This window comes from Cimex lectularius, unplaced genomic scaffold (assembly GCF_000648675.2).
Source record: "Cimex lectularius strain Harlan isolate CLEC.00 unplaced genomic scaffold, Clec_2.1 scaffold29, whole genome shotgun sequence".
In the NCBI taxonomy this organism is placed as follows: domain Eukaryota; kingdom Metazoa; phylum Arthropoda; class Insecta; order Hemiptera; family Cimicidae; genus Cimex; species Cimex lectularius.
In genome coordinates, this window is record NW_019392675.1 from 1,707,086 (window position 1) to 1,724,649 (window position 17,564).

General features: G+C 36.3%; 1 protein-coding gene across 1 annotated transcript in view; it reads left to right on the plus strand.

Moving 5' to 3' along the window:
- Positions 1–351: 351 nt before the first annotated feature.
- Positions 352–17,564, plus strand: part of LOC106668935 (protein C-ets-1) — a 231,794-nt gene continuing 214,581 nt past the window's right edge. Inside the window, exon 1 of the mRNA XM_014398137.2 lies at positions 352–721. Coding sequence (XP_014253623.1) covers positions 635–721 — 87 coding nt within the window. The 5' untranslated portion in view covers positions 352–634. The remainder of the gene's footprint in view (positions 722–17,564) is intronic.

Below are 17,564 nucleotides of genomic sequence, written 5' to 3' on the forward strand. Positions count from 1 at the left end.
GACATTGGATAGGTTGAATGTTTTCGAAGGAATCTCCGACTGATTTAAACGGCTGGAATTCTGGAAGCGATGAAGTCTCCTCGGCCGAGTGAGGAGGTGCAAAAGAAGAAGACAAGCGTCAAAAGCGACATAGGCTCAACTCGTTTTGAAAAAGGAAGAGAAGTCGGGGAGATAAATGTTTGATGTGTAGAGTTAAAAAAGGTCGGCTCTGTTTTTTGGTCTTTTTTGAAAGTGGGTTGTTCCATTTTTATCGAGATCCGACTGTACCCCTGGATACCTAGCCGTTCAGACTTAGTCGAAGATTGGTGGGGGATCCGGGCCCCCTCCACAAAAATAGTAGTCCTACTCCGACCTCATCCATTCATTACAGAACCCTGTATCCCCATTCATAATTTTCTTTGGTGTCAGTGAGGAGCCCGGACGCTGCTCCGTACCCAGTTGACCATTTGGTCGGACAGTCCCCAGGAGAAGATCCTGTGACCCTTAGTTTGATTGTGTGCTCGCCTTGTTGTGCTAACCGACCGTGCACCGGATCCGAAATCCTACGGAACACCTACAGCAAAAAGAGTTGATTTTTTTTCTTTTTTTGTTTTGTTTTAATTTATACACTCGAGTGATAGTGAGAAGTAGTGTAATGCAGCAAGTTCCTGACTTGGAAGAATCGCCAGCCTGGACAACGGATTCGTCCGACAAATCCACAATGAAGAAGAACAAAGTTCTAGTAAGTCGATTTGTTTTTTATTCAAAATTACTTAGTCTGTCGGGATTTGGAATAGATTTAAGAGGTCGTTTCTCTGTTAAACACTCTTTACCACCTCTGACTGGATTTTTCCGGATTCTTGTGCATCTCGGCTATGGCCCTCGTCGGGTTTTCTTGTCCCGCCGCCGGTTTGGCTTTCTGGTTACCCGTGTCTCCTCCTCAACTGTCTTATTTTTCTTATTTCACACAGATTATCTTGTTAGAATTATGTTGGCCAGCGTAGAGAGGCTACCTGGAGAGGCACGTTAGACCACAATGATGTACCCGACTACCTGACCCTCGTGAAACCTTCAGCGTTTTCGAGTCAACAGAAAGAAGGAATTATCTCTTTACTAACTAGCAACAACAGGAAAGAGATGGATTTAAACCCCTAACCCTACCGAAAGGCAGGATATACAGAATTTTGCCCTGTCCGGTTTTTACAAATTGCATCACGTTATTATTAAATGTTATAAGTTTACAATTTCTTGACTTAATTTACCACCCTTTTTCATTATTCGACTCCCTTCACGTTTTTCATAGAGATCTTTTTTTTTTCTTTCCGTGGAGAACTTGTCGTTTGCTTTTCTCTGTGAACCTTCGGTGATTTTGACGGGCGTAATGCTACGAATCGAAAAAGTTTGATGGCGCACGTTTAAATTGCGGATTTTTAATAACTGGTTCCAAATAAGAAAACCCGACGAAAATCGACGTACTTTCGAAACGTTCAATAATAATCATTCAGGTGCCAGAAAGGCGCGATAAAAATACATAAAAAGTACGAAATCGGCTTCGAAACTTGTACAAACACCGTGAAATATGTTAATAAAAGATAGGATATTTTTCCGATCCTAATAAACCAATTTAATTCTACAATCAACTGTGATTATGAAACTCATCAGTGGTAAGAACACCATTGAAAATAATTCGACTGTTGTACATTAAAGGTAAATAGGGAAAGAATATTTGTTATGGAATGCTTTTGTGATTGAATGAATTATACAGATTTGTACACATATGCAGGCTTGTAAGCTGACCCTTTTAAGCTCTTTTGTTTTCTTGTTGGAAGTGATTCGATTGACCTCAACCCAAGTGGAAAGAAGCTGTACAAACAAATTTTCCAAACAATTTCATTTTGTTCTGTTCAACCTACAAACATAGGATCGTAATGTGTAGTGATTAGTGACCGTTAATCGATAATTATTCAGAAATCGTGAGATGCGTTCTGGTGTGATGTAGGTTTCAGAAAAACATTTTCTTTATCGTGCCAACGTTTCGATCTTTATTGAGATCATCTTCAGGCTCAAAGTGTTTGTCTTCTGTGTAATTGTGCCATTCTTGCGAGAAACACTTTGAGCCCTGAAGATGATCTCAATAAAGATCGAAACGTTTGCACAATAAAGAAAATGCTTTTCTGAAACCTACTTCACACCAGACCGCATCTCACGATTTCTGAATAATAGGATCGTAAGTTCATAAATAAAACCAAGACTAACATCCTATGAAGTCTCAACACATTAAAAATGAGAAGTCTTTAGGACATCACGTACAATGATATGGTACACAGATGGCTCCAAAATAAATGAAGGAATAGGATCAGGCCTTTTTCTGTAAATCTGCCCAGAATATGTGCAATCAAACTCATTGGGAAGAACACCTCGGTCTTTCAAGCTGAAAAACATGCTTGTGAAGGCACTATATATTATATTTATATATAATATATAGTATATTGTGTAAGGACAAAATCTTAAAAGAGATGACAGTGACAAAAACCTCATGGTATTGGATAGCCAAGCTGCTATTAACCCTAGCATATAAAAGAATCACATCAAAATTAGTCCCTGTATGACCCAAAACCTGGTGAAACACAATAAATAACCTTATTCTATCTTGGGTAGCAGGACACAAGGGAATTTTGTGTAACGAAAAGGCAGACACACTGGCCCGAGGAGGATCTGCAAGGTCTTATTTAGGACATGAATCTATTCTTGGGATAACAAAAACACAGAATTCTCAATCACAGAATGGATCCCAAAAATACAAATTGATAGAAGTGGATAAACTCATAGAGTTGTTAGCCTAAGTAAACATATGCTAAAACAAAATTCACACGACTGGTAAACTCACTGCTACAGTTAGCAGATGGCTAAACTAAGAGGAGGACTACGAGTCACTGGCATCTCAGAAAACATCTACACATGGATATATTCAGAGGTGACCCCATTTGTAGGTTATGCAATGCGGAGGAAAAAACAACAATCCATATCATCTTCGAAGCAACCGCTCAAAGGGGACATAACCTGGGATACAAAGAAAACACAAGGAAAGGAATTGTAACAACGACGGTCAATGGCCTAATACTTTTCAGGAGAAGGATCGATTGTACTGAACTAAGGAATTAGGAAAAGTACAATAAGCCAGTAGGCTGCAGTGTCTGGGAAACACCGTCTTCCTCGTCCCCATCATCATGAATTAAAAATCTTTGAATTCTCATTGTTTTGTTCATTATTTGCATTCCGCACTGGGAAAATGATTTTTCTTGCTGACCTTTGTCTAAAAATAGCTTTTTGATATTTTTATAAACGCTAATATTAATTTTTGGAAGGAAAAATTCTCGGTTATTAAATAATGTACAAAAAAAGTGAATGAGGCCATGAAAAAGTTGCCTATTTTACCAATGACTTTGATCAAAAATTTGACTATCGATTGATTGATTTAATAAGCTCAAATCCGCGTAGATATGCATACAAGTATAGAATCGACTTGACATCCGCAACTGAAGTTACCAATAGACTATTCACGCTAATAAATACATTTACTCTCAATATATACCAAAGGGAACACAAAGCGAGATACCTACTAAGTATTTATGTACATGAAACAGCCCTGTTTCTTCCACAAATCGGAACAGGTCGCACAAATACTTAAGTACAATTCCCATATCAGGTGTATCTTCCTGCACGCTCTCTATAAGGAGTGTCCTCCATGGAATAAATGCTGCCCACTTTTATCAATGAATTTGACTATTGATTGATATAATATATAAATCCGCACATGTACAGAATTGAGCTTATGACTTGACGCCAGTGATGTTAAGCTTCAGGTCCTGTCAACAGCTTTGTCACTTCATCTCCTGGTTTGTAGGTGGAGTACTGGGTATTCCTCCATCACCCCTTACACATACTATAACTTCTATCGGCTCTCTCAAACTGCACAATCACGCTAATAAATGCATTCACTCTCAATATACACGAAAGGGAACACAATACGAAATATGTACAAGTATTTTTGAGAAGGTCCGAAGTATTCGTGTGTCGCATCTATCAGTACATTTCAGTTGTTTTCTAAAGTCCAGTACATTAGGCAAAACGAACATATTATGTACCAGTATTTATATACGTAAAACAGCCCTGTTTCCTCCACAAATCGCGACAGATCATCAAAATAAATCGGCTGGCATTCCTACACGCTCTCTATATGGAGCCAAAGATAAGTGGGGCACATCGAGCAATTTATCACTATATGCTGGACGGACTCTACTTGCAATACATAAAGTAAGCGTCCGAGTTTGATTTTCGCATCGTGTAAATTAATGGGGAACTTTTACGATTCAGATCCTCCGAGGACCATCCATCCACCACTTGATAAGTAGGAGCCTCTGCCGATCCGACCCACTGACTATCGGATTAAGCATTGATCATAAAAACTTTTCTAATTTTTGTATATTATTATGTTCTTGGTTAAAAACTGTGAACTTTAGCGTATTGCTTTGTTACCAATAATATCCATACCTGGAGTATGTATCTCCTAACTTTATTATTATTAACTTTATTTATGTGGAACTCAAAGTACATTTGGGCCACGTTGAAATATGTCTATACCCCGGGTGTTTACACGTCAAAGATCCATATGTATTACTATTTATCTGTGTCTCTTGTGTGCTCAATCAAGAACCGTGTCGGTGATGCAAGTTGACATTTTTCAAACGTGTTGATCCGTTGCCGCCGAGTCTCGGACTCAGAAACGTATGCGAATAATTTCAGAACATTTCAGACCAAGTCGCAATTCGTTTTGCTTGAATTTTAGGCAGCTCTCACACTGGACCTGAGTTAATCGTGCGTATATGTCCGGGTTTTTTTTTACCTGCGACTCGATCCGAGAAAGCTGGGTTTACGCGTTCGACGGATGAGCCCCACGGTCTCACTTCTAAGAAAAATGAAATTTTCATTGAATTGTTGAACCTTACATTGACCTGTGTTTGGATCGTACGCCCGTTTTCAAGAGAATGCGCAGATTTTTGCACCCGGAGGATGCGATGTCCCAGTGCACTTTTTGATGTGAAGTTGTTTGGATTTTTCGTGACAAGCCTTGGACACAGAAAAAAATATTTCATTTAATCCAAGACATTGCTTTTAAAATATCATAAAAAACAACCCTTAAAAAAATCATACCAATTTATGCTAACCACAACGGAACAAATACTAATGATGTATAGTTCACTGTGGGACGTAGCCGGTTCCTGTGCGAGACCAGCCCATTCAGAGAAAAACTTTTCAAAAAAATCGTGTTTTCCCTCACAGTATCGTTTGAAAATGCGGTTATGAAAGCCGTGAATCTAGGTAGAGTCAAATTTGAACAAGAGTCGAGAGAGATAGGGCAAATTTGAAAAAAGGAGATATTTCTGGATGTCCTTTCAAACATAAAACTGAGGATTTTCCATTGTACAACTTTCATATCATGCTGCACAAATCTTCATTGATTAAAATATGATAAACTTGGCGGAAATTGTGATGAATATAAATGCTCAAAACTGAACAGGGATATTTGTAATTTATTCTTATTCTATTAATTTTAATTAAATTCGATATATTCTCGTTAATCGAATAAAACAAAATAGGAAATACAAACCAAAATCAAACAAATATTAATCCTAATTTTTAATAACGGATTTACTTAAGAATAGTAAACATGCTAATCTTCTCTGTATCGTTCCAATTTTGACGCCTTGGCTCCGTACAGAGAGTGTGTAGGCATGCCGCCGGATCTAAGAATTCTCGAACACGGTAGCGAGTTTCAGGGTCCCCTGTTCCGCTTTTTAAGGGAATTGGGAATTCTTTATTATATATAGCCTTCAAAATGTGTTTCGTGTTTCTGTGACTTGTATGAGTGAATGTATTTATTGGTGTGAATAGGGAGGGGCTGATGGCGAAGTAGCCTCCCCATCGCCTCTCAGGTTGTGTGTAAGACTTGGACCGATGGCGGAAATTTTATAAAAATACCCCATTGATCCCAATTTAGATTAGTTTATTTTAGGAAACAGGTAGATGGAGGAATGTCGAGTACTCCATCTACCAAACAGAATGAGTGTAATCAATATATGTTGGTGTGAATGGAGACGGGCTGATGGTGACGTAGCACCTCCATCGTCCCTCATGTTGCGTGCGTGACTTGGGTCTACGGCGGAAAACTTTTAAAGTACCCCATCGACCCCAAATTAGAATAGTTTACTGCAGTGAACAGGTAGATGGAGGAATATCGAGTACTCCATCTACCAAACAGTTCATACTGCGATCAATGTATACAGGTATGGATGTGTTTATTGATGTGATGGTGTATCGAGTGTGTAGCGGTATTTCGCTAGTGCTGAAATGACCAAGCTGTCGGATGCCCCTGTTTAAAAAAAAAATAAATAAATAAATAGTAAACATGAAGATTACTCATATTTACAACATAAACAAACACCTTTTCTCGTCTTTTCTCCATTTTAATCAAGTTGTATTCTCTTTAACCACGGAAAGACATCATTTTGAACCAGAAGTTCACAATATTATTGTCACCAGCAAGTGGACATCGCCGAGGCGGTTGGCGTTTCTTAGAGCGAGGTCTCCGGGGCCTTTAGCCAAGCGGAAGTGCCTATGGGAGGTCTGGTAGTGGATCTCAGAGGATTACGACGCTAAGGGAGGAGATAAATATTGTCATTGCTTTTCCATAGTGCCCGCCAGATCCTAAATGAAGTACTAGATGTTTTGGCAAGACATACCAACACTAACGATTCGTAATCGTTTGTGGAAAGTTGGCCCTCCCATCAATTTCTGGATGACAATATCAGACCTCATAGAGGCAGAGTTGTTCATCAATGTTTAGAAAACCTGAGAATTTCCCATCTGGCCTTTCCCCCATTGTCTCCAGACCTCAATCCCATTAAGCACATGTGGGATGCGTTGCAGAAAAGGCTTTTCGATCACCATCCGCAGCCAGTTGACCTGCAACTGCTGAGTGCGGCGTTGTAACATCTAGTGAAATTCCTTATAAAATTAGTGACAACCTTATTAACAGTATGCCTAACAGATGCACAGAGGTTTTAGCTAACAGAAGACATTATACACGGTATTAACTGTTTAAAAACTTATTGTGTCCAATAAACAAAATTATAGAATTAAAACCTTTTATTTTGTTAATTTTCAAAATCCCTTAATTAAATTTTCCTTCAGTAAAAAACAATAATTTTTAATACCTTTTAATTAAAATAGTAATACAAATGCTAGGGAAAGTAAATACTACAAAATTGGCAATATCCTTATGCATTTTTGAGCAGTTTATTTAGAGTTATAGTACAAAAATTAATGTTGATAATATCTAAAGTTCTAGCTAAAAAATAATACAAATAATACAAATGAATGGCCAGGGATTTATAATTTTACATTTTCAACTGCAAATATATGAAATATAAATAAGCCATATAATCATTATATGTGATATGTACCAATATATAAAAAAATATTTACAACATGGAATTAATACGTCTGCAGGAAAGTAAAATATTTCTTAGGGAAAAATAAACCAAGATAGAAAAACCTGTACTATTAAATTATTATAAATACCTAATTTTTATTTTCATATTTGAGGGTGTGCAAGTTTTATAAAGGATCTAACTACTAGCTTTCAGTAATAAGCATTTTCTTTCATACTATTTGTATTAGTATATTTATTGAAGGGCGTTAAAAAGCTCATCAGATGAAATTTTACCTTCGTCAAAGCCTAACAAACAGATATTAAGATTTCTTTTATATCAGAACATCGTCATTTAGCGATAAATTGAAATTTAAGGTCCCCTAAGTTTATACCTATACTATAATTAAATAAAAATTAATAAGTTAGTAACATTGATAATTGGCCAGTTTTTTGTCACATGTGTCCAATATGCCAACAAACAATTGTATAAAATCATCAACAGGAGAATAAAAGGCTTGGTATGATTAAGTGCGTTAACTTCATCTAATGAGCTTTTTAATCTGATCTCAAAAGGAAAAGTTAAAACCGAAAGCGTTGATCAACATAATATTATAATATTTACATATCTTAATATCGCAAACCGGCAAGAAAAGTGACAACCCAACAAAATAAAATTTTATAGGAGATACAGATGCAATTTTTTCTTTTTTATTTAAGTATTAAGTACACGCCATTACGGTTGTTGGCAATAAAAATTTTCATGATCTATCAATATTGTCTTTCGGGTGTCAAGACTTACACGAAAACACAGAACTTTAAAAAATCCAGCTTTACTACCCCTAAAAAAACGACTGTTTTTTGAGTTGTGACACTTTTCTTGTAAATATACGCTCCCAGTAATTTAAAGTTAGTTTGTTTGCTCTAACGATAACGGTGGCCAATTAATTTCTTTGTGATAGTAACACACAACATACAAACCTAACAAACAAACAAACGAAAAACATATTTGTACAATTGATTTAACAATTGTTTTTCATAATGTGAAATTAATATAGGCCCTGATGATGGCCTTTAAATAAGTCGAAAGCTTTGCAGTGACATCTGAATTTGCCTTTTTTGTTCAAAACCTCGATCCAGAGTGTGCGTGAGTGAAATATCGGCGATGCTTCTAACATTGTAAAATTGTAAACTAAAATAATTGTGAAATTAGTACTACTCTGCTCTTACAATCTCTGACAAAACCTCAGCAAAATAACTATGAATGTTGTTATAATCAATTAAGGACATGCGATTTTCTTTTTTCGCATAAAACACAATTGTGGTAATACAATATTTCAATTTTCTGTAACATTTTTGACCTTCAACTTTGAGGCTGAGCTTTCATGTTTCCTAGATTTGTTAGTTAAATCTGAAGAGCCAGACCTATCATCAGTGTAGGTTATACTTTTCTTCTCATTGCCCGTTATCAAAGTGCAAAATAAAAAGTTACGATAAAAGAATATCCGTAACACTTTGCCCTAAAGTCGTTTCCAAAGTGGTGGAATTTGAAAACTGGCAGATTTCATTACCATTAGTGACGGCAGTTTCCACCTTGTTGGTTGTCAACGAATTTACAATCATTTTGTCCAAGTGATGTAGAAGTCATTTATGCCAATATTTAAAATTTACTAAAATTTACAAGATTTATCATCTTCTTTAGTCCCCCCATTTAATTCGGAAATGATTAAAGTTAGCAAAAAATGGTCTCATACAAACCCGAAGATAATTTTGGCGAGGAATCGCGTGATGGTAACTGATTTTAACATAACTTCCTCATCTAGCTGGGAAATGACACTTACTTTGTAATTTTAAATGAGAGTCCCTGTAATTAAAAAGAATTAAGAGTGAACAGTGCTTTACAATTACCTCGGTCTGTCCTGGCACAGTCGGAAGTCTTTAAAAATGTTTTTTTTTTTTTTGTATTCCAGTATTCCAGTGAACTAACAGTAGAGTAAATTCTGGTCATACAGGCTTAACGTACTATTCATACCGTTGGGTGTCGCAGACGAGGATTCAAACCACTTTACATTTTACATATTACTACTGTAATTCAGTTTTTATATATTTCTCTTTTTGATCAGGCCTTGATGATATTGAAATACATCAACGAAAGCTTGGCATAAAACGAGTGTTTTGTTCATGCTGATGACCTCAGCCTGATACTTATAATCTCGATCTCGTATAATATTTTCACATTATTAACTGAAATTTCACGGGCTGTGCTGGGATTCGAACCCAGAATCATTAACGGTGGCAGAAGTCGGACGCCCTAAACACTCGGCCACTGCGGTCCCTTAATTTATTTGTCGAACTTTCACCCCGAGGGTTGTTACTCCCGGACGTGCTGACCCCTAGGGTCTATATCTCAGGGGAGTTCACCTACCTTGTTATGCGGCTGGGTCGCTAGTATCTCCTTTAAGCCAGATGCCCGAGACATCGTCACTTCCCAACCAACGGGATTACGCTTCAAAAAGGGGGCTTTCGACACCTATTGTCATTTCAGCCCTCAACACATGAAAAATGTAATCTAGCATAAAATAACTAATTTCTATAATACATTCGCACAAATAAATATATTCACACCTATATACAATGCATTCATTCTGAATAGTCGATGGAGTACTCGATATTCCTCCTTCGACTTACGCACAATCTAAATTTGGGTCGATGGGGCACTTTTATATCTATTCCGACAGAGAGAGATAGAGAGAGCGCTGGATGAGCGATGGTGACGCTATATTTCACAATCAGCCCCTCATCACATACTAATAAATACACGCACTCAAACAAAACACATTACTATAAAACATATAAAACAGGTGTACATACAATAAAAAACCCACGTCCTCTTAAAAGCGAAACAGGGCACCCAAAAAGTCGCTACTATGCCCGGCTACACGCTCTTTGTAAGGAGCCAAGGTATGACAAGTTTCAATTATGTGGGACACATCGAGCAAAGTTCCCTGCATAAGGGGCACGTGGGCGGGCTGACCGTGTGTCAACAGCGTATGCCCTATTCTTAATCGGGTAAGGACGATTCCTCGTTTCCGGCTCAGGCTCTCGGGGGGGGGGGGCATCGTGCTCTGACACGCAAGAGCCTTTTGGACGACCCTGACTTAATTTGTTTGTCGTTGTATGCACGGTGGCTTTAGGGCTGTTTTTCTATAATGAATGAAGAAAGAAAAAACTTTATTTACACAAAGAAAATACAAGATAAATAAAAAGTTCTTGATAAAGCATTGATTGTAAAACTGTTGAAAGTGTTGGCCGGGGAAATGGGAATCCAAAACTCAGCAAGAAAATGAAAGGTGAATGAGTGAGGTCTTCCCTTGCTGAGGAGTTACACAGTGAACTGCAATCAACTCTCACGGAGAGAAATTAGGGTAGATCAGCTCGCACTTAAGCTTGAAGAACCACCATACATTACAAGGGGACACATCATTCGATTAATATAGTTTAAGCTAAAAAAAATCTTTTAAATTGTCAAGTACCTCGTATTGCAGAAATCTAGTGGATCTTCGAGCCAATTCGGAACAAAATTCGACATGTCAACTAAATTGAAATAATTGCTTCATAAAAAAAGATAGTATGACTACATCTTGAGAATAAAGAAAGCATTTAATTAAGACATTAGAGCTACGAATACTGAAGTGTATGACATCATGAAGGTCGTTTATAAAGGGGGAGAATAATAAGAGGCCGAGGTGTGGTGTTTTTCTATAATAAAAAAGTATATTGTGAAAAATATGAAAAAGGTATTCGCGGGCGTGCAAACAGAGTCATCGGGAGCGCGGAGGTTTGACGGTTATGTAACCGAAGAAGGCTGGGTCGCGCCCGTAGGTTGAAAATCTCCCCGAAAGCCAGCCTATCTGTCTAAGCGTCTATGAACCCATCTTTAGACTTAACGATTCTGTTCAATTTGTATATTTTTAGTGTCAATTGGACCTTTAAAGATCAGCATGATTCGCGTTCAAATTAAGCCAATTAAGAGGAATATCAGTGACTTGAGAACAGGACAATTTGCATCTGTTTTATCAAAATATGGAAAAACAGCCACCTAGAATGACCAGTCTTTGCTTGTTTTTCCCAATGGTTCCATAATAATGTCTATACAAATGCTTTATAAGTTTGGACTGTTGTGATTCCCTCCTAGGAGGTACAGACTTAGGCAGCGCAAGTTTTAATATTAAGCAAATCTCTTGCATCGGTGCTATTATCGAAATTACAAACTGCTACGTAATTTATTTGAATATATCGTGCCAGTCTTATGTAAGTTGGATCTTAGCAATTCACGATTGCACAGATTGGCTCTTGTTCCTTCCATTACACAAATCGAAACGAGTCGTTTTGATTGTTCTTCCATTAAACTTTTTTTTCGTTTTGAGGATGAACGCATAATTATTTATTCTTTTGCGTGATTTCTTCGGGAGTTGTTTCTGACCGTCGTGGTCGTAATCTCGCTATTTTTGGGTCACAAGCGTTTCGGCTTCGCGGCATTTTCAGCGTTTATTTTTAATTAAATTTAAAAACCCATCTAAAAACCGACCCACCACAGAAGATGAGGAAATGCAGAAAGCATGATGATGGATATTAGGAAGTCGGTGTTTTTGTTCCCCAAGCAAGCCGTCTGGCTTATTGCACTTTCCTAGTTCCTCAGTCAATTCAGCTGGCTCGATCCTTCTCCTAAGACATTGACTGTCGTTGCTACGATATTCGTTTTCTTTGTATCCCAGTTTATGTCTACATTGAGCAATTGCTCGCATTCGAAGATGATATGGATAACTGACAAATTGGGTCATCATTGATTATGCCCTTGTGGTATACAGTGACTGGTATATTGCCACTCCTCTGGGTTTAGCCCTCTCTAATTGTAGCAGTAAGTTTGTCAGTCTTGATGCGGGTAGTTTTAGCATAAGCTTACTGTGTCTAGCATCTGGAGAGTTTGTCCACTTCTCCTTTTACCTTTTCTTGGAACTACTCTATGTTGGTTTTTGTTATCCCGAGAATAGGTTCAAGGCCTATTTACCACCTTGTGTCCTGGTACCCAAGATATCATCACGTTGTTACGTTTCCCTAGGTTTTGGAGATTTTGGATCCATTCACTAATTTTGATGTGATTTTTTTTAACATACGAATGCTTTAATAGCTGCTTCGCTATCCGATCTTATTTTTTGTCTGGGAAACCTATTTTCGGTTTTATAAAGCACAAGCGTTGATGTCGTGTATTCAGCTTGAAAGTCGTAGGTGTTCGTTCCTAATCAATTTGTTCTTTTTTATATTATTCACTACGGGTTTACCAAAAATCAAGGTAAATTAATGGCTAGAATATATTCTTTGTTTGCTCATCATGTTACACAAATACAAACACACACACTAAAACTATAATAAACCCCTCATATAAAACATCGACAACATCAGTTTAGATATTTAAAACAACAGAAACGGACACACATTTCACATATGTTATAAGTCAATACCTGTCAAATTACGGCAATTAATGCAAATATATAAGCTGGGTTTATGCTATGCGTACATTTTTATATAATAAAAGTAATTAATCTTTCGTGTGGTTCTTTGTAACATATGATGGCAAAAGATTTTTTTTTTCAATTTACACAATGCTGAGCTTTCCAAAAATATACAGGGATTTATATGTCAATTTTGGTCTTATTTCACAATCACAGTAAATAATATTGTGATATTATGTCAGATTTAATTAATATCAGCCTTCAATGTCATAATTTTATTTTGAAAAAAAAAAAAATCGGGGATAGGCCAATTTCAAATCCCTTTCATTAAGACGTTAAAACTTTAATTGATAATGTGTGAAATTCGTGAGGAGCGGTGAAGAATGAGCCAATGAGAGAATTTAACAAGTATGAAACAATCAGTCACTAAGAAACACACATAATTAATTAATAATTTAATAGGTTAACAAATGTGAAAATTCATTTTCAGTATTGAAACTTATAATCTCAACAATAACGAAACTACGAATTGAGTTTTCAATGAACAAGATCAAAGTTCCATTATGTATATCAGCCGCTCCGTTCCTCGACAGCTCGTCGAAGAAGAGCTTCTTTCAAATCCCTGACGTCTAATATAAAATTATAACATTGTGAATTGATCGTGATTTCAGACGATTGATTTAAAAAATAATTAATTATTTATTTTTGGGAAACATTTTATCAGTCTTATCGCAGTTCGTCCTGCGGTTTTGATCCAGATCGTTGGAAAGATCATTTACAGTCTATTTCTGTTGCTAGTGGTTCACAACATAATCAGTTACGTTATATTATTCAATCCAATGTCTAGCGCTATATCAAATTAATTGCACCTTCGGCAATTATTCTCTTACGAAACAAGGGAAAAAGACCTCAGATAATCCGCTTCTTCGGACGACACTTTATATCCGCTTTGTTGTGTTTTAGCGGAATAATGTGAAAATAAATATATTAAGAAAAATTTTGAGAATGAAGAAGGAAAAATCCTTGGTGAACTATGAAAACTAATTAATTGTAAATGTTAAGCAAATGTTAAAGATTTTCACTTTCATCAGTGATCTTCTCGTGCGCCCCAATCTGGAGCAACCGCACGCTTCGACGTGTTTAAAAATAGTGGCCCGTTACATGAAGTTTTACAAAGCCAGTAAACGAAATATATTCGCAAAGCGATGGAATGTACATACTTTGTCGACGTTTATAACGAAGAATTTATTTTAAAAAATCCAATGATTCATATTTTAGCAAATTGTTATTTATTGTAGAAAAAAGAAACAACAGGTTGGAATCTGTAGATTGTTTTTTAAATTATGACTATATTACAACATATGATTCAGGGTTGCTGACACTATGTCCTCGGATTTAGATACATGTCCGAAGCATTTGATAGAGTGTGGCACCAGGGAGTTTTCTTTAACCAAAGCAGTTCCTATTCACTACTTTCTACTATATACTAAAATCAGATGGTTGTTTCAGAGTAAAGTACGACATGAGTTCTATGGTTGCTTCAGAGTAAGGTATGACATGAGCTCTATGACACAAGATCGATCCAAGACGTCGACCCACAAGGGAGCATTTTTGGTCATATCTTATATACCATTTATACTACTGATCTGCCGATAAATCCCGGTCCTAACAAATTAAGTGGACGATCCAATTTTATCTCCTAAATCCAATCCTACCCAAGCCATCTCCAATTCTTTGACCTCAATGAAGAGGTACAAAACGTAGATGGAACTGAACGAGGACAATTCCACCCAAATTACGTTCATGCCCACGTCTATACGTTAAAAGTAAAGAACTACCGACATCTACATAAGTAAAATCTTAGCGCTATTTTTAGACAGTAGATTAATTTGGAATCCTCACACAAGAAATAAATAGATGATTTGGACAACTACGAAGGCTTATAGGGCCTAAATCAGAAATGACGGTAAATAAGAAACTAACACTGTACAAAGCATCATTAAGAGCGGAACTGGGGTCATCAAACCAGATAACGTCCAACGAATGCCAATCAAAAGACCTCAGAAGAATATTCCAACCTCCTTACCATGTCTCCAACATCACTCTCCACATTGACCTTAACATTCCCTACGTTAAATAATTGATTCGTTCCCGCTTCCTCATGTTTCACTCCAATCTTTCAACCCATTCTGACTATACTGCTCTAGCCCTGTCCACTAATTCCCACCTCCATGACTCCTCAAACGACGATGACCCCCGAGACTTCCTCGCCTTAACCCGATAACAAACTGAGTGCCAGCATTGGTCCTCTGTGTGCAGTACCGTTAAAAACAATCTGTAATGTACAGGATACAAATACATATTATTTAAAACAACATATAATTAATAACTGAAATATGATGTACTAAGGCCACTGATATTATTTAATGATAGGTAAGACTAGTATAATAAAAATAATTTTTGCAAAATGATAGAGATGAAACATTAATCTGCATTAAATGTGAAGAATCCAATGAATGGAAATTTGCGTCTGTACGCTAAAATTATCGCGTCGACAAAATCTGCGCCTGAATACCGCCGTATTAAAAATAGAAGAAATCTGGTGACAAACGGAAAAGAATTTTTAGATGGCTTACAAACAGGACTAATTGATGAAAATTATAGCTTATCGGCTTATTTAACAGCGTTATTATTTTTTTCAGCCCGAATGTTAATTGGACGTTTTTAGAAACCATGTACATAGGAATAGAAATTGTAAACGTTTGAAGATAAAGCCTGAGACTTCCCGACTGTGGGGATACGAAATTTTTTTTGACCAAATCAGATTTAATTGATCATTAATTTTAACCTTTGGAAAGTAAGCAGTGCTTTAATATCCTAGTTCTTCTCTACTCGTTGTTCGCTTTATACATTCTTCTGGTTCTTCAGTCTTCGCATTGCCTTTTGCTGTGTTTACGTTAACTTTGTGGAAATTAATGATAATTGGTAAGGATAATCATGGACGAGAAAACTTCCTTCGCAGACTGTTTAAAGCAGCCAGAAGCATCAACCTTCTTGGCGAGCAAATTCGAATTGTCTGTTTAAATATACATAATTTGTGACCGAGCAAAGTACGTTGAACAAAATTTTTTATCAAGAAACAAATCTGATATTCGTTTTTTGTGCCTCAAAAACTCTGAACACAAATTTTGGGAATATTTCCCCTCCTAAAAAAAAAATTCCCTTTCCAAATCCTTCAGAATTTTTCCGAAAATCATAAAAATGGTGATAATTTTAAAACAAGTTCATCGATCTACAGTAGAGTTTACTGGGTTTAAGATGCTTAGAATTATACGTAGTGGGACAAACTAGCCTCCGTAAAATAAATCGAAACAGAGTTAAAAAATAAAACGTTTGAGGAATTTTTGCTAAATTAATCCGTATTTTTCTAACTTATGTCATTCAATCTAAACATCACACAGTCTGAAAGGGAAAATATCTAGTCATCTGAGAAAAAGTTTATTTTTTGTTAGCAATGAAAATTTGTTAAACGGCTGTGTGTGTAAAAGGTGCGAAAAACGATTGAATTTTGAAAAACAATTTTTTTTTGCCTATTTTTGGTTTTGGTAACTTTTAATATATCTAATACGTATATTGTATTGTAAATTTTGGATTTCTCCCAATTTTGTTAATTGGACCGGGCATAAATTATCAACAAACCAATGAGGCTGTACTTCGCCCAGCATACTTCTTGCCAATAGGTCCTAGAAGCCGAGAAAAATTCAAAATAATTCAAAAAAAATTTTCAATATAGTTTTCTACAAGAAGAACAAAAAACAAAAAGTCTCCGCTACTACGTCAAAAAAGTATTTGGCAGGCTAGTCATAGAGTGGGCATCGTAGGTTTTGAAATACACAATTTATGACCGAGGGACGCATCAAACTGGTTTGAAATTTTTTTTTAGCAAGAAACAAAGTTGATATTCTTTTCACCAAAACCCTGAATACTCTTTTTTATGAAAATAAATCAATTTTTCTTTCAAAATTTTCGCTTAACAAATCATATCTATGATTTTTTTTTCGAAAAACACAAAACTGATAATGGCATAAACTAGGCTTCCGTAAATTAATTAGAACCGGAGAAAAAAAGTTTGAGGTAGTGTTTGTTGCTCTCATTCTTATTTTTCTTACTTATAATGACATCAAATCTATACATTCTTGACATTGACGGAAAGATGAGAAATTCACCTTTCCAACGGTTTTAATAGCATTTGGATAAAATCCAGAGATGTCAAGAATTTTTCAACCGGAACACCGGACACCCGACGATGAGAAAACCTGGATTGTTTTTCTCAAACCCAATTTTCTTGGCCTACTTTACCGAAAGCGTATTTTGGTTTTTGTAACTTTTCTATTCTAAGTTAAAAAAAAGAAGTAAAGGATGTATAACCTTTATACATGCACAACCAAGGCAGAAAATCTTAGTTTTAAAAATTGACTTAAATTAGCAAAGATAATTTTTTTCTTGACATGTGTCTAATACTTTTTGACCGAAGATCATCATCAAGCATTATCAAAAAGGTTTAATTAAAATCGGTAATCCCAAGT